The sequence below is a fragment of the Aethalodelphis obliquidens genome, unplaced genomic scaffold, assembly GCF_003676395.1.
Source record: "Aethalodelphis obliquidens isolate GAN/ISIS:26980383/991018 unplaced genomic scaffold, ASM367639v1 scaffold68, whole genome shotgun sequence".
Classification (NCBI taxonomy): Eukaryota; Metazoa; Chordata; class Mammalia; order Artiodactyla; family Delphinidae; genus Aethalodelphis; species Aethalodelphis obliquidens.
In genome coordinates, this window is record NW_020838012.1 from 3,056,405 (window position 1) to 3,075,381 (window position 18,977).

The following is an 18,977-nucleotide window of genomic DNA, read 5'->3' on the forward strand; positions in this document are numbered from 1 at the left end:
AAAAAAAAAAAAAAAAAAAAAAAAATATATATATATATATATATATATATATATAATTTGTTGAGGAATGCCCCCTATATTTGAAATCTTTTCTAGGAAGAAATTCTAAAGGCAAGAGCTAAAGCTATAGCAAAAATCTATTCAAAATATTCCTTGTGTGGACTTCAGAGCATTAGTTAACTCACCAGCATGATCCCCTAAGTTCACTGGCAGTTTGATGAATGAAGATGATGTGTACAAATAAGAAATAACACCCAAAAAAGGGGGCACTAATTTCAACCTCCATTAGATGCACAAAGGAGGGAGAAAATCAATATTTGACAAATGGAAAATGACAAAATCAGTAAGGAGAGACTTTTATTTTCAATTTTATAAGAGGTCTTTGCACACATGGAGTGTTAAAACCAAGAAAAATAACCAATAAAAACACACTCAATGGTCTCTATTTAAAATGCATTATCACAAGCTACAAATATAGAGCAGGAACTAATTGCTTTGTTTGTTCAAATGAAGTTTAATGGTTTCTTTAATGTAGAGTAGATAGTTTTAGCCTTTAAACTTGATTACATTTTGCTAAAAGGACTATGCAAGTTGAGTATCCAACCTGAAAGTCTCACTACATTTAGCTATCTATGCAAACTTTGTTTTACACCATCAACTTATTCATTCATTCATTCATTCAACAAACATTTATTAAATACCTATAGTTGACAGATATTCCAGAACTGGAGGATGGAAATATCAATTCCCCAAGGGCTTGAGGGAAAACAGATACCAGATCGAGGTACTAGAGGCCACAACAGAGGGAATTGGGAGGGTTTACAAGTTTTCCACAGCATTTATGTGCAGTATCTTTCTTCTGAGAATGGTGCTGCACAGAGAACAGAACTTTGATTCAAGGGCCAACAAAAGGAGTCTCTTATTTAAAATGTCCTTTATAGACAGCAGGAATAGAGCTGGGAATGACACCATGGACGTTATGTAGATATGAGACTTGCACCCACAACACTTTGCTAAGACTTCCAATCACAATGATCCATGGAAACGCTCAGAGCCTTCTAGTGACCACGTCTATCAGGCCTGTCATTATAGTCAACTGCTTTTGGTCCTTCAGCTACTATTTATAAACTGATCTAGAGAAAATTAACAACTCCCTTCTCTGTGCTCTGCACATTTTACTCACACTTCTGTTATTTAATTGTTAAATAACAATTAAGTTCACTATGATGTAGCAGAAACAAATAGCCCAGGGTCAAATTTCGCCTCTGAAATTAACTTACAGCAATACTTGAGAAAAAAAAATTTACCCTTTCATTGTGTACTATCTTTGTCATCCGTAAAATAGAACTAGTACCACCCACCTCATAAACTTATTGTGAAGATTAAGTAAGACAATGTGAACACCTAGCCTAGGGTCTGGCTTCTAGAAGATGAGCAGTGAATTGCTGACTGAATCAAATGAATGTCCACACACTAACTTCCTCTTGTCTCCTATTTGCATAGGTAGCTCACTTTGCTACCTGATAGTAAGTTTCTTGAGAGTAGGGACAGTACTCAATTTATTTCCCTATTTATCCTAGGAATTCAGAGGGTACACTAAAGAATGTTTAAAGGAGTGAATGAATGGCAGTCTTGGTTCAAGGATTTTCTTCCCTTGAATAACAGTTTAGTTTACCTTGTAGTAGTATTATATAGTATTATTATTTTGAAACATTTTTATCTGTTCTATGTGAAATTATGGATTTTCTATGAATTATTTAAAAGAAGAGGTAAACAATAAATAAATATAATAATACCTTAGATGAGGGTCTTCAAAGACTATCTGTTTGAAAAAGATTTAAGTGCAATTATCATACCCTTTCTAAAGTAAACTTCCTCAGAATAAGTGTTGCCTGCATAATAATGAGACTTAAAAGAGACAGAGAGAATTAAATAGGGTTACATACTAAAAATAAGTGCCTACAGAGAGACCTTCAAGATGGCGGAGCAGTAAGAAGTGGAGACCACCTTCCTCCCCACAAATACATCAGAAATACATCTACATGTGGAACAACTCCTACAGAACACCTACTGAACTCTGGCATAAGACCTCAGACCTCCCAAAAGGCAAGAAACTCCCCACATACCTGGGTAGGGCAAAAGAAAAAAGAAAAAACACAGACAAAAGAATAGGGACGGGTGCTTCCCTGGTGGCGCAGTGGTTGAGAGACAGCCTGCCGGTGCAGGGGACACAGGTTCATGCCCCAGTCCGGGAAGATCCCACATGCCGCGGAGTGGCTGGGCCCGTGAGCCATGGCCACTGAGCCTGCGCGTCCGGAACCTGTGCTCCGCAACGGGAGAGGCCACAACAGTGAGAGGCCCGCGTACCACAAAAAAAAAAAAGAATAGGGACGGGACCTGCACCAGTGGGAGGGAGCTGTGAAGGAGGAAAGGTTTCCACACACTAGGAAGCCCCTTCACCGGCAGAGACAGGGAGTGGAAGATGGGGGAAGCTTCAGAGCCACGGAGGAAAGCACAGCAACAGGGGTGCGGGGGGCAAAGCGGAGAGATTCCCGCACAGAGGATCGGTGCTGACCAGCACTCACCAGCCCAAGAGGCTTGTCTGCTCACCTGCTGGGGTGGGTGGGGGCTGGGAGCTGAGGCTCAGGCTTCAGAGGTCAGATCCCAGGGAGAGGACTGGGGTTGCCTGCATGAACACAGCCTGAAGGGGGCTAGTGTGCCACAGCTAGCTGGGAGGGAGTCCAGGAAAGAGACCATTGTTTCGGGGTGCGTGAGGAGAGGGGATTCAGAACACTGCCTAAACAAGCTCCAGAGATGGGCACAAGCTGCAGCTATCAGCGCAGACACCAGAGACGGGCATGAAAAGCTAAGGCTGCTGCTGCAGCCACCAAGAAGTGCAAGCACGAGTCACTATCGACACCTCCCTTCCTGGGAGCCTGTGCAGCCCGCCACTGCCAGGGTCCTGTGGTCCAGGGACAACTTCCCCGGGAGAACACACTGCGTGCCTCAGGCTGTTGCAATGTCATGCCGGCCTCTGCCACCACAGACTCACCCCGCATTCCATATCCCTCCCTCCTCCCAGCCTCAGTGCTCCAGAGTCCCCTAATCAGCTTCTACTTTAACCCCGTCCTGTCTTAGTGAAGAACAGATGCCCTCAGACAACCTACAGTCAGAGGCAGGGCCAAATCCAAAGCTGAACCCCAGGAGCTGTGCAAACAAAGAAGAGAAAGGGAAATTTCTCCCAGCAGCCTCAGGAGCAGCGGATTAAATCTTCACAGTCAACTTGATGTACCCTGCATCTCTGGAATAACTGAATAGACAATGAATCATCCCAAAATTGAGGCAGTGGACTTCGGGAGCAATTGTAGACTTGGGGTTTGCTGTCTGCATCTAATTTGTTTCTGGTTTTATGTGTATCTTAGTTTAGTATTTACAGTTTGTTATCATTGGTAGATTTGTTTATTCATTTGGTTGCTCTCTTCCTTTTTTTATATATACTTTTTTTTTTCCTTTTTCTCTTTTTCTGAGTGTGTATGTGTATGCTTTTTGTGTGTTCATCTGTATGGCTTTGCTTCCACCATTTTTCCTAGGGTTCTGTTGGTCCATTTTTGTTTTTTGGGGTTTTCTTTTTTTTATTTTAGTATAGTTTTTAGCACTTGTTATCATTGGTGGATTTGTTTTTTGGTTTCATTGCTCATTCTTTCTTTTTCTCTTTTTTATTAATTTTTAAATTTTTTATTTTTACTAACTTTTTTATTCTTCTTTTAATACCTTTATTTTATTTTATTTTTTCTTTCTTTCTTTCTTTTTCACTCCATTTTCTTCTGAGCTGTGTGGCTGACAGGGTCTTGGTGGTCCAGCCAGGTGTCAGGCCTGTGCCTCTGAGGTGGGAAAGCCAAGTTCAGGACACTGGTCCACAAGAAACCTCCCAGCTCCACATAATATCAAGTGGCAAAAGCTCTCCCAGAGATCTCCATCTCAATGCTAATACCCAGCTCCACTCAAGGGATAAATATGCTAAGAACATTCTTCCAGAGTTGGAGGATGGGGTCATACTTCAACTTAACTTCTTAGCACTTGATACGTCTGTCTGTTCCATATGTCTGTTCCATATAAGCTTTGAAGGAGCACTTGTTATGTGCACTTGATATGTCTGTCTGTTCCATATAAGCTTTGAAGGAGCTGACTCATTATACTCAAGCTTGGTACATGATTCAGTGTAAACTTGTACATATACCTATATCTGCCTGTGGCTCAGTAAGACATTTTGTTTAAGGGAAAAGAATCATTAAATAAGCATGTCATATATATTCTAATGTATTTCTGTAAAATTTAGTATGTGCACGTGGGTAGAAATTATAGCCAAAAAAATGGGGTGGTGGGGCAGGAATTGGGAACTTGGCTAACAAATCTTAAACATTGTTCAACAGCAATTTAAAATTTTTGAACATGGACAGCCTGGATAATAATTATTAGAAGATGCTTCCATGTGTCCAAGTTATAATACTTTGGTCAAATAATTAATAGTACACAGACAATTTCCTCCTACCTATAAGTGAAATAGAAAAGTATAATCCCAATATTAGCATTAATTCTGAATGTTAACAAATACCTTCCTATTCCTCTATCTCTTACCACACATTTACTGAGCACATGTTGTGTGTTAGACATTGTGTTAGGAACTGAGAAACACAGGATAAATATATTGTCCCTACCCTTTTAAGTAGCTCAGAGTATGAAGCATGGACAGACAAAAGAAAAATGGTGCAATTTTGTGATGTAAGTCATGACAGAGGTAAGCCCTTGGTGCTATTTGATGCAGAGAAAACCAGATAAAGGAGGGAACACCTGGTCCAAATTTTGATGGATTAATTGAAATTATCTGCACACTTTCGTCCCCATAAAAAAGGGAAAAATATGTCCTAAATTCTGGGAACAGCATAGGTAAAGGCATCAAGGTAAGAAACTCTGCTATGCACTGCTAAACAGAATAAGTATAAGATGCTTCAGGAGGTGAGTGAGACAGAGAATATAGAGCTTTGTATATCATGAAAGGGAGCTTGGATTTTTTTTCTTTAAGTCATGTGAAGTCATAGAATTTGACATAAATAGAATTGTTAATGATCTGATCTAGAGAGATCATCTCACTGCCATTGTAGAACTGATCAAGGAAAGCAAGAATAAAGGCAAGGAAACCAAAGCCAAAAGGAGAAAATAAGCATGAGAAAATTTTAGAAAGGAGAATCAGTAGAACCTGGTTGCTGGTTGGATGAAGGCTAAGGGAGAGTGAGTGGTGTAGGATCACTGACTAGTGTAGATGAGGATCCTCATATGATACTCAATAAGAGGAGGAGCATGGATGGCTTTAGGGGAAATGGAGAATGATGATGAATTCAGGTTTGTTGTAGGTTAAATTTGAGATGAGCAGAACTGCTAAGTGAGGGAGACAATAATCAGTTGTTGGACAGGTCAACAGCTCCAGATACTAATATTAAGTGGAGGTAGAGGTTTGGTAGCATCCACATACATGGTGATCTTTGAAATAATGAAAGTGAATTAAATTTCCCAGGAAGTAAATATGAAGAGAAAAGAGAAGAGGGCTGAATCCTGGGAAATACTGATTTTAAATGGCTAGCCATAGGATGCAAGAAGGACCCTGAAGGGCTTCCCTAGTGGCGCAGTGGTTAAGAGTCCGCCTGCTGATGCAGGGGACACGGGTTCGTGCCCCGGTCTGGGAAGATCCCACATGCCACGGAGCGGCTGGGCCCGTGAGGCATGGCCGCTGAGCCTGCGCATCCGGAGCCTGTGCTCCACAAAAGGAGAGGCCACAACAGTGAGAGGCCCGCGTACCACAAAAAAAAAAAAAAAAAAAAGAAGGACCCTGAAAACTGGAACTGAAGAAGTAAAGTAAACCAAGAATGGCATTACAGATTCTTTGGAAAGAGAAAGTTCCAAGGACAAAATTGTCCCCCAAAAGTCAAATCCTTCAAAAGTTTTACTCATCTCTTCATGCCTTTACCTATTCATCCACTCAAATATTTATTGGGCTTTTAATATATTATAGTCACTAGTTATATACAGTTGCTAAACAAAATCAACCCTGTCCTGAGATAGATTACCATTTCATGGAATAGACTGATCTTAAATAAATGGGGCAAGACATATATGTATGATTTCAAAATGTGGTGAGTGCCATAAAAGAATGTAAGTATATAAAGGATTCCCTGGGTATGATCATTAGGAGGTTATTGGTGGCTTTCACAATGGTAGTCTTGATGGAATAAGAGAAGTGAGCAAAAGTCAAATCACCACCAAAATTGCCATGAGTTGAAGAATAAATATGAAGAAAGGATGTGGAGCAAAGCAAGGTAGATAACTCTCTTAAGAAGCGTTAGTGTGACAATTAGAGCAATACAAAAAGAAAACAAAGCCAAGGAAGGTTTTTAAATTTATGATATGGGAAGATAGAGCATATTTATAGGCTGATGTTAGAAGGAACTAATAGAAAGGAATAGCTATAAATATTTTTAAAGTGAGAAAATGTTTAATGAAATTGGCTAAAATTAATATGAATTATAAATATAACATATTTCAGGTGGATTCAAATGAACTAAAGAGACACTACTGGAGTTCTACAAAATTTCAGGTAGGTGACTTACAATTCCAAAATTGTTCAACTAATCCATTACAATTTTGACTTTAAGTTCCATCTATAAATTTCTACCAAAAAAAATCTATTTCTTTTAAAAATTGTAGCCCTTGTAACAAAGTTTATACAGGTGAAGTTTTATTAGGCAGAGTTTTTCTTCTCAATAATTATACAATATACTTCCTAGTATGTGCAAATGTGTAATTCAATATATGGGTCTTTACTAGGCAGAACAAAATCTTAGCGCCCACATTTAAATTCCAATTTAAACGTCAACAAAGGAGTATGGGGTGTACTTTGTCTTGTCCATATATAATTCTAGCCTCCAATTCATGTAGCATGATGATGTAAAAGTCTACAAAATTGTTTCTACTCCTATTTCTTTCTTGTTCATATAAGCAAAATATATGCTATGGTATAGCACAGGGAACTCTGCTAAATATTCTGTAATAACCTAAATGGGAAAAGAATTAGAAAAAGAATAGACACATGTATATGTATAACTGAATCACTTTGCTATACACCTGAAACTAACACAACATTGTTAATCAACTATACTCCAATATGTAATTTTTTAAAAATTTTTAATAAAATAATTTTAAAAATAAAACCACTGGAAATTGTTAGAATGGCATACAGCAAAAAAAAAAAAGAAGCAATTATTTAGATAACATGGCATCTTCCTTTTCTCAAATAACAGTATAATATTATTTTTTCACCCATGTGTAGTTTTTTTCACCCATAATTATTTGCAAAGTACTTTATTATCTTTTATTGTTCCTCCTAACCCCGAGAAATAGGCAGAGATTTGAGGGTGTTTCAAGGTTACCTAATCTGTATGAGTGAACTCCAACCTCACATTTCAAGGACAACACTTTAGTGGCCTCAAATTTTGTTAAAAATACAAATCTCGGTTTAGGTGCCAAATTGTCCCTACTGGCGATCTATGGTGATTAAAATTTCTTTCAATTCGTTTTTATCTCCAATTAATTTTCTCTGTAAAACACTACCACATACTTAGACATATTCATAAAAGATCTAAACTACTTTGATGAACTCTACAAAGAGGATGAATAGTTTTGTAAGTGCCACAGACCTTATTCCAAACACTTAATCACTTTCTTGAATTTGAATAAGGGCAACTTAACTCATATATTTAATTTGGGTTCATAAATGTAAACTTTTAAATTTATTTAATTGAAGTCATGCCTTTTGAATTTCCTTAGCACATCCTGTATGTCTTATGGCATTGTATTACACTATTTCTGCGCTTGGTTATTCCACCATTAGATTGTTAACTTCTTGTGGACAGAAACAATATCTTACTGCTATTTCAACCCCAACATGCCTTTGCAAAGTTCCTTGTACAGAGTACAGTGTTGGTCAGTACTTAATTCAATTTTCTACAATTCATTGAGAAATAAATCATCTCTATACAAATCCACATTAATGTATTAATATCACACATGATTAATAACTCTCTGCATAGAAAAGTCAAGTGAGTATGTGAGCAATTGGATCCTGAAATAGCACTAGACAAATCAACAGTTCTGTGCTCCTGCTTCCTTATTTATAAGACATTATTTTAGTAACTGCTCTGTGTACCTCTCAACTTGTTATGTGGCTCAATATCTGTAGGGTAAAATCAATGAGGTTTGATGATATTATGCAATTTTTAAGCCAATTATTTTAGTAAGTAATTTGTTTATAGTAGCCAATGTGTGTTCATTCAAACTGAAAGTCCCATTCCTTTTCAATAGCACTAGGCTTTGAAATTGTAGTACACAATTAATTATCTCAACTTTCCATTTCATACGTATGGCCTTACACAAAACTCTTAACTCCTCTTAATTGTCTTAAATAAATTAAACGTTTTTTTAATGTACCCTGTTTTTCAAGATGACGTAAAAAATAATGAAAATGAATAATTGTCTTATGTAAAAGAATTTTTTATTGTTATCATTGCAATCAGGAAAGTATGCAAATGTTATGTGTCATTTCACAATTACCAGGTTAATGGAAGGCCAGAATAATTTAAATACATCACAAATTTAAGATATATTATCTTTAGCTATAATAGTACTTTCAATACCTTCTCCCATCAGAACTGATAACTGTAAATGGGACTGACTTCTTTCCTCTCTTCTCTGTTAGCCTGTACAGTCTCTGATAGATATGTTCACAGCAGTTTATTGTTAGCAATATGATACAAAGTAGACAGTAGTAGAAAGAACTGAAGAGTCTGGATGAACCACCAACAATATAATTAGCCCTCCACACTGGAGAATTGCCTGAAACATAAAAATATATCACTACAATGAATGCCCAATTGTTTCACATAAAATCAAGAATGGGCTTGAGTTTCAGTCCAAAAGCCCCAAGTTTAAAACACTATTAAAATGTATTTTAACAGTAGCAACCATGCCATCTCTTAAATATATGTGACAGCTCAACAAAATCCCAGAAAATGCAGTGCTGAACCCAAGATCAGATGAATGAAGCTGGAAATGAAATTCATTGGAAGTAGGCTATGAAGTAGTGTTCTTGTTTTCAGGGCGCTAATACACCTTTCAGTGACACCATGCATATGAAACTGAAGGCAATTTTGTATTAAGCAACAAATAAATCATGGTGACTGGTCAGCCTTTACATACATTGGTATAAATAAATTCATGTCCTAAAAAGCATGTAAACACAACATAATTGTGAATGTGTTCTTCCAACAGTTGGATGTGGCATCAATAATGCCATTTGATGTTTTCTACCTCTTCTTTGGGTTTAATCCAATATTTAGGACAAATAGGATGTTAAAGGTAAGATAACTATACTTAACTGTCTTCTTATAATAATGGAAATCTCAAAGTACTTTAAAATATCCTAAAATATCATATTCTTAATTTTTCGTAAACTATCCTCCATTTTTATGCCCTCATCAATGCTAAGAATTTTAAAAGCTGAATGAAGGACAAATATCCCTATTTCTACTAATGGAAGTTGCTTTTGGTTGTTTTGAGTCTATATCTCATAACAGATATTTTTATAACTTAAAATAGGAATGCTTTTATATTTTGAAATACAGCTATAATTACAAATGAATATTTTATAATTTTATTCTATTCCACTTGTCACTATTTATTACCTAGTCACTGAATGCCTGCAATACTGGCTGTAAAATGAGGGTATTAGTTTAGCTGACCTCTAAGTTATCTCACTCATCAAAAATTCTATAATTATAGAAAAATGTAAGCACAGTTTTGCATAACAAAATTATTTATATACTTAGATACAACTCAAATGTCCATCAAGAGGGAAATAGTTAAATACATTGCAGTATATCTATAGAGTACTTTGTAATGTAAAAATAAAGAGGAAGTTTTCTATGAAAGACCTCCAAGACAAACTGCTCAGTTAAAAAAAAAAAAGCTAGTTACAGAACAGTTTATAGAACAATACTAACTTTTGTAACAGAAAGGGGAAAATATTCTATTTTTCTATATTACATAAACAGTGGAAGACTACCCAAAAAATCTAATAAAAATGGTTAACTGAGGTAAGGATGGGAAGCTGGAGGGAAAAGCAGGATGGGTAGGGGCAGGAATAGGAGAAAAGGCTATGAAGGTATATATTTCCTATTGTTTTTGAACTATGTGAATGTATTACCTATTCAAAAAGGTTCTAAGACATAAATATTTTATAACTCATAGCTTTATCAGATACCTAAGAGGAATCTGAGGAGAGTCAGGATGTGAAATTTCATATAAATTTTTAATAATAGCAACGATAGCTTGTATTTCCAAAGACAGCCTTCTTAAAAGGAACACCAAAGATTTTATCAGTTTTAGGTGGTTATCGCTTTGACACCTTGGGTAAACAAGATGACATAATCTGGAGACTCGGGTGGATCCTAACACAGCTGCAGCTGATATCTGTTGAATACATACTTGTAGCTACATACTTTGTTAAACCTCGTATTCATTATCTCATTTATTCCTCCAAACAACCTCATTTTAGAGATGAGGGAAATGAGAATTAGCAGAGTAAAAAAATCTGTCCAGACACACTCTGGTGAGTGGCAGTATCTGGATTCTATCACATATTTTTTCTGACTCCAAATTCCTTACTATAATCAGAAGGGCAAATAAACTTCAGGCTGAGGAGCTTTCCTTCCACACCCATGATTTTTCCAAGTCAAGAGGGACCTTACTCTATATTCTCGTCCATCCAAGACAGCTCTAGAGACCTCTGTTTTGACCACAGAATGTAGGTCTAGACTGAGCAGAACTTAACGTTGCCAGCAGCTTGGTGGGCTGGCCATCCATCATCAAATTTCTAGTGCAGAATGGATGTTTCTGGAGGCCACTGCTCAGAGGTAACCAACTTTGAGAGAGACTCAGGTTCCTATGGATTTGAGTGTTTGTCTGGCATTATAATAAAAAATTTATAAAATGCTAACTCTTCAAACCCCATCTCTGTGTCCCTTCAGTGTCCAAAAACCTACTCACTATATTAGGTAGTTTTTTTTATAACATAGGAGATCCTGAAAGCCAACATTAATCTTCTTTACATAACCCCACAGTCCAGTCATCTTCACATAAGTGTGTCATTTTAATGTGCAGTTCTCTAGGGAAAATATCATTTACCTATCTCCAAATTATATATGAGAAAACAAATTAAGAATATAAATTTTCTCTACAGTGAACACTTAAGCTAAATTTTAAAATGTGCCTTTGTGAAAACTTCTGTTAAGAGCACAATAAACAAGTTACCACAAATTGAAATTATCTTAATCTGAATGCTTAATGGATGTTTCCTACTCAGGAATTCTGGATAAAGAAATCATTTGTGTATATTTCTAGTTAAATAGTCATTGCTATTATAGCTGTTTTCTAATTCCAAATGTTCTATTACAGTCTTATCTACATTGGATGAAATTTTGAACTAAATAATCTTTGAACTAAATAATCTCTAACAGCCCTTCCTATCTGTAAGATCCTATGAGTCTAAGTACATTTTCTTATTGTCCCCAATTTACAGATGAGGAAACCAAAGTACAGAAATATTAAGTGACTTTTCCAAGGTCGCACAGTTAATAAATGGCAGAGAGGAAATTGGTGTTTGGCTCTGGATTTCATGCTCTTGCTCTTGCATTTTACAGCCTATAGATTAAAAAGAGAAAGTAGAGGGTAAGAGTGCATGTAGGGAGTATCTGTTGCTATAGAAGTGGGTGTAAGCAGAAGAAAACCTTGAGGCAAATAACAACTGTTTGGATTAAATGCATATAAACTCTCTATGTCTTTGAACAATGTCAAGAATAGATAACAAATGCTAATATTAATTGAACTTTAAATTTTGTTGAAATAAATACACATTTAATGCAACTTGCTTAAAAACAATGCTAGTGTTGAGCAACAGGCCTTAACACCTATTTATGATTTCAGTGTATTTTATTATGCTTTTACTATCTTACTTATGTTTTGGGGGGAGGTATGATTTTTAATTATTGTAAAATAAAGTTCTACCACATGCTTTAAAAAAGAAAAAAAAGGAAAGAAATGTTTTTAAGCTTGATTTTCAACAAGCATTACAAACAAGACTGTAACTAGAGGGTAGAAATAAAATAAAGCAAGAAGCTCTGAAAGTTTGGCACCTTGTTAAAATGCACTACCTGGAGGAAAATACCACTGACAGACCTTAGTTTTTTTAAGACATGAATAGAATTATTTTCAGTAACAAATAAAGTCTATTTTATATTGTTTTATTTAAATATAATAGATGTATTTAAGACTAATGCACTTTTGGATTTCTTTTGCTTGTTTTCTACATAGTACACTTCATTTTTTGAGTTTAATCATCACCTAGAGTCTATAATGAACAAGGCATATATCTACAGGTAAAGTATAACTCAATGTACTTCAGGGCTGGGAGAGAGAGCAATGGTGAAATATTTTAGACAGGACTTGGGAAGAATATGGCCTCCCTGCAAAAGAGAAGGGAATAATCTCAGATTTGGGGCTATGTAAAATATTGGGCTGTGTTCTAAAGTAGATTTGAACATTTTGAAGTAAGATAAAAGTATGAAAATTATATTAGATTTTAGAAGAATACAAGACTGAAAAAGAGGATATATTACCTGCTTCAGTCAGAACAAAGACAGAGAAATGTGCTCTTTCACAAGTTTTTACATCTCTCTCATGACAATTCATTCTAGTCTGAATTTTCATTCATTTGCTGTTCTGAACTTAACTTGCCCAGAGACCTCTAGTCAGTTAATCGTAGCATAAAATCCCATGAGTTTTTCAGAGATATCCAGTGAAATCAGCATGCTGTATTTTATGGGACTCAAAGTGGAGAGGTGACCCTGGAGGCATATCTTTCAGGGAGTTGACTCATACCATTTGTGAAAAGAGAGGATTTTTTCTTTTTTTCTACTCTTGTCAGTCCCAGTCAAGACACTGCAGTCAGAAAACATGTGAAGGCACCATGATTTTATATTGTACTAATGAGAGTTAACAGTTCACAAATTTAAAGCAAGGAGATTCAGCAGAGACTTTAAGGAAAATAAAATGTTAAAATAGCCTGTATTCCAGAAACAACATGAGTCTTACTTTGCATTTATTCTCCTTGCCAGAGGCATTCGAACAACTGGATACTTGCTCTTTACTCTGCACATTAATGCCTGTATGTATTATTGGGCTTCAAACTATGAAGGAATCGGAACTACCAGATGGGTGTATGATGGTGAAGGAAACAAGTAAGTTTTAATTTTGAAGGAAATGTTTATTGATTATTCTTAATTTTATGTTTCAGTTTGAGCTTTCTTAAACTAGTGTTTTTTGAAACTGTAAATCACAATCCATTAACTCTTTATTAGTAGGTCAGTATGTTTTTAAGTGAAAGAGGATAGAATAGAGGAGGACAGAATAGAAATTATCCTAGTCTGTCATACCGAGTAGGGTGCGTGGGTGTGGGTGTGGGTGTGTGTGTGTGTGTGTGTGTGTGTGTGTGTGCCCTGGATTAACCTGTAGAATGCATTTCTTACTCAGGATCATGAACAAAAAAGTTTGAAAGTCTGTGTTTAGACAGCTGAGTGGTAAGGTAACTTTTAATAACTCCTATGATGATTGTTAGTAATGAAGAATGTTAATTATTTGGAGGGCAGATGCAGTGGCTAATTAGTTTACCACTGAAGAGCTTTATGGGTTTATGAGTCAGCTATAACCACTAACTCAATTAAACACAAAGTAACAAGGATCATATACTAAACTTGGCAATTAGATATGCAAGTACCCTGAGAATAAGAGATTGTCTGAAAATTTTGGTACAGTAGAATCAGGGCTCAATAATGGCAACTGAGTTATTTAATAGTGAAATTTCCTTTTGGTAGATACAAAGGCCTGGCATAAAGTAGATTCCACTAACTTTCTGCTCCAGTGAAATGACACTGAGCCTATTATAAAGCAATGTCCTTACTGGAATATAACAGGTCCCAGCATGACTTTGAAGGGCAACTCACAGCAGCCTTGGGAAGGAAAGCAATTATAGGATAGAGCAAAAACAGTAAAGATACCTCACAAAATTACACCCTAGCTAGAGTGAGCAGGATCTGAATGAGGGATTATAACATTTTTTGAACTTTTAACCAGAACTAATTTTAAAAATTTAAAGTCAGAAGGCCCACTGATCAGGGAAATACACACACACACACAAACACAAACACACACACACACACACACACACACGAACACACACAACAAGAAGAAAGTGTATAACCAAATCTATAAGTAATTCCCTTTAGAATGTGAATTAAATATGTATTTATTTTAATATAAGTAACTACAAAGAAAACTGAGTAAGATACCAACTATATTAAATATTGCCTAGAAGTATGTAATTCAACATCATTAGACCCATAGGTCTGATAAGTGTTTTTATCAAATTAGCAAAATAATATACAGTTGCCATCCAGAAAAAGTGGAGCTATTTCTCTTTTCGTACCTGGATGCCTTTCTGCAGCATTTCTAGAGAATATATCTTGTTCCCAGTGCCTAGAACATTGTTAAGTATATAACATACACTCAGTATATGTTAGGTATTTAAAGAAGGCAAGAAGGAAGTTTCTTTACTCTCTCTTCCTACTTGTCTTCTTTAAATACTTAACATATAGTGAGTGTGTGAGAGAGAGTAAAGAAAAAAGGAAGGAATGACCAAATCCATATTATAACAAGAAGAAAGAAACCTCAGTTTCAACCCATAAGAAATTGAAGCTACATTGTTCTAATATTTTAGACGTCTAATTCCAGCTACAGTGTAGACCAGATATTCAAAGCCCTCTCGCTAAAATACAAGAAGATAAACTACTTGAAATTTTTGTTGTATTAGTTATTGCAATTACTTGTTATAAGATACATTTCTACATAAATTATAATCACAACAGTTTTCAATGATTGCTAAACTCTCTAGAAAGTAAAAGGAATCTCCAAAGTCTAAAAAACAAATGTGCGTACTGAAGCTGGAGTAGAGTGGTAAGATAATCACTAAGGAACAGGAATAGAGAAGATAACTTCTGAATCAGTAGAATAAAAAAAAGATAAGATTGTAGAAACAACTTAAAATATATCAGTAAGCAGAATAAGTTAATATGAATTAAATTCACCACCTAAAAGAGACTGTCAAATAATATTAGTCAAAATAGACTTTAAAACAAAAATTATTTTAGGGATAAATAAGGTTATCATATAATGGTAAAAGTTTCAATTCACTATCAATATTTACCAGTTCTAAATGTGCATGCACCTAATGCAAAGTACTTATGATGAATCAAAGAAATTCATAAAGCAAAAATTATTAGAAGGAAGAGAAATTTGCAAATACACCATCAAAGTGTGAGACATCAACACACAACTATTGACTGATCAAGCAACCACAGACAATCAGTAAAGATATAAAAGATTTGAGAACCCATTAAAAAGCTTGATTTAACAAATATAAATGGAACTTTGTACCCAAGAATTAGAAACCACTCATTAATTTTTTAAATTTTTTTATTGAGTTATTGTTGCTGTACAATATTATATGTTACAGCTGTACAATATGAGTCACAATTTTTAAAGGTTATGCTCCATTTATAATTATTGTAAAATATTGTCTATATTCCCTGTGTTGTACAATATATCCTTGTAGCTTATTTTACACATAATAGTTTGTACCTCTCAATTCCTATCCCTATAACATCCCTCCCTCCTCCCCTCTCCCCACTGGTAACCACTAGTTTGCTCTCTATATTTGTGAGTCTGCTTCTTTTTTGTTGTATTTACTAGTTTGTTGTATTTTTTAGATTTCACATATCATACAGTATTTGTCTTTCTCTGTCTGACTTATTTCACTTAGCATAATGCCCTCCAAGTCCATCTATGTTGTTGCAAATGGCAAGATTTCATTCTTTATAATGGCTTAGTATTCCAGTGTGTGTTAATGGACACTTAGGCTGCTTTCATATCGTGGCAATTGTAAACAACACTACTATGAACATTGGGGTGCAGGTATCTTTTTGAATTAGTGTTTTCGTTTTTGTTTTTGATATATGTCCAAGAGTGGAACTGCTGAGTCATATGGTAGTTCTATTTTTAGCTTTTTGAGAAACCTCCATACTGTTTTCCACAATGGCTATACCAACTTACTTTACCACCAACAGTGTACAAGTGTTCCCTTTTCTCCACATCCTCGCCAACATTTGTTATTTGTGCTCTTTTTGATGATAGCCATTCTGACAGGTGTGAGGTGATATCTCATTGTGGTTTTGATTTACATTTCCCTGATGATTAGCAATGTTGTGCATCTTTTCATATATCTATAGGCCATCTGCATTTTCTCCTTGGAAAAAGAAACCACTCATTCTTCTTAATTACTCATGGAAAGATTACAAAAAGTAGTCATTTTCTAGGCCAAAAAGCAAGCCTCAATACATTTCACAGCACTGGTATGATACAGCCCCCATTCTCTGCTGCTTTAGACAGGAGGGTTCTCACCCAAAACCAAAGGTCCAATAATCCTGTTACCAGCTGTCAGGGACACATCCTTACAAATAAAATGTCTTTAAAAGCAGTATTTATATGTATTTTAAGATAATTTGCAAATGGCAGTTATTAACATACTTACATTTTCCCACAGTTTTTAAGCATCACCTGCCCCTTCTATTATTCCATATTACCCTTTGACCATGTAAGCTTAAAGCATTTTTTTAGTTAACCCTCGTGATGGTTTCTGATGACCTATAAATTGAAGGTTGCTTATGAAGTCACTGGACTTGTAAACTTTCTCCTAGTTAGAATTATGCAGCAACTGTGGGGCATAAGTGGAGCATTGTAAGCATTTAAAATGAGTCATTTATTACTATTTTATTAATCCTCATCAGAATAACAATGTCTGTTCATTTCAATAGAAGACAAGAAGTCATTTTCATTTATACTAAGTAGATGGCATCCTTCATTTGACTGTGGAATTTGACAAAGTAGGAAATGGCTTACTTAGCTCAAAAGGAAAACATAAGTAGTTAAGGTTATTAGGTACCCAGAAATGTTCCCAATGTCCCTTAATCCATATATACCCCAATTTATTTATTTTCTGACATAAATTTCCTAGCGTGCACAAACATCTTAGCAAATACCTAGCCTCAATCCCTAACACACAGACCGTCAAAAGAAAGAGTAAAAATAGCAAGCAAGTTTGTCATGGGAATCATGACTTTAGATGGGATGGAGAAAGAGTCAGAATCTCCATATCTTAGTGTTAGGGAAAATTAGGATAACTTACTCCCTTCTTTTTACACAGAAGGAAGATGAGACCAGGGTAGATGAAGGTATTAACTCAGGGTCCCCTAGATACTCCAGTTCAGACACTGACAAAAAAAAAAAAAAAAGAATGGTCTTTACACTAGACACTTAGAAAAATGTAACAAAACCTCCAGAACAGCAGAATTCAGTTGACCAGAAGGGAGATGAAAGGCAGCTGGCAGCATGTATAGAAGGGGATTGCATAGATGTGCTCACGGATACAGCCTTCCTATGTTCTTAAGTCTAAGAATGCATAACCTTTCACTTATTCTTTCAGGTCATTTAACAAATATATTACACTCCTATTGTGTAATACCTGTCTTTGAGGAGTTTATCTTCTAATGAGACTGTTCTCCTCCATATTCGATGCCTTCAGTGATAAATTTACAGAAACCTAGAACTAAGATGGATTGGGGTAGTTTAAAAGTCCAGTCATAAAGTATCAAATTGGGTACTTTTAAAAGTTGCATGTCCCACTACACATCCACCACAATGGCTAAAATTAAAATGACTGACAGTACCAAGTCTTGGGGTAAGAATATGAAGGAACTGGAACTCATACATTGTTGGAGGGATAAAATCTGACCGTTTCTTTTACAACTAAATATAACACCTACCTTAAAAACAAAAATTGCAAGCCTAAATATTTACCCAAGAGAACTGAAAATATATGTCTAAAAAAATTATATAAGTATATTCATAGAATGTCTATTCACAAGAACCAAAAACTTGAAACAGCCTAGGTGTTCATCCACAGGAAGATGGATAAACATACTGTGCCATAGTCACTCAAGGAATAGTGCTTAGCAATAAAAAAGAATAAAGTACTGATACACACAAAAACACAGCTAAATCTCAAAAACATTATTTTGAGTGAAAGACATCTTACACAACAGTGTATATACTGTGTAATTTCATTGTGTGAAATTCTAAAACAGGCAAAACTCATCTGAGACAGAAAAAAATTAGAACAGTAGTTGCCTGTGCGGGCAGGGATTGACTGGGAAAAGAGAGCTTTTTGGAGTGATGGAAATGTTCTCTGTCTTGATGGGTTTCTGGGTTACACAGGTGTATGGGTTTGTCAAAATTCATCAAATAGTATCAGGTAGTATACTTAAGATTTGTGCTTTCAATGTATGTTCAAAATTTTAAAATAACTCTTTACCAATACTTAACTCTAGTACATATATTTTTTTTCTGAAGTATATTCTAACATATATATATATTCTGAAGTATATTCTGAGTTTTATATATATAAATATTCTGAAGTACTGTATTTAGGAGGAAGTGTCTACTGTCTGCAAATTACTTTGAAATGCATCCAAAAAATAAGATGGATTGATGGATGGAAAATGGAGGAATATGTGACAAAGAAGGTAGAGTAAAATGTTCATAATAGAGTCTAGGTCGTGGATATACGGTGCTCACTGTGAAATTCTTTCAGTTTTTCTGTTTGTTTGAAATATTTCAAAACAAAATGTTGGGGGGAAAGTTTAATG

General features: G+C 35.5%; 1 protein-coding gene across 1 annotated transcript in view; it reads left to right on the forward strand.

Moving 5' to 3' along the window:
* The window catches only part of CNGB3 (cyclic nucleotide gated channel subunit beta 3), a 141,759-nt gene that overhangs the window by 70,806 nt on the left and 51,976 nt on the right, over positions 1–18,977 (forward strand). Inside the window, exons 7-10 of the mRNA XM_027089761.1 lie at positions 6,596–6,646; positions 9,376–9,462; positions 12,475–12,539; positions 13,278–13,400. Of these exons, the coding sequence (XP_026945562.1) occupies positions 6,596–6,646; positions 9,376–9,462; positions 12,475–12,539; positions 13,278–13,400 (326 nt within the window). The remainder of the gene's footprint in view (positions 1–6,595; positions 6,647–9,375; positions 9,463–12,474; positions 12,540–13,277; positions 13,401–18,977) is intronic.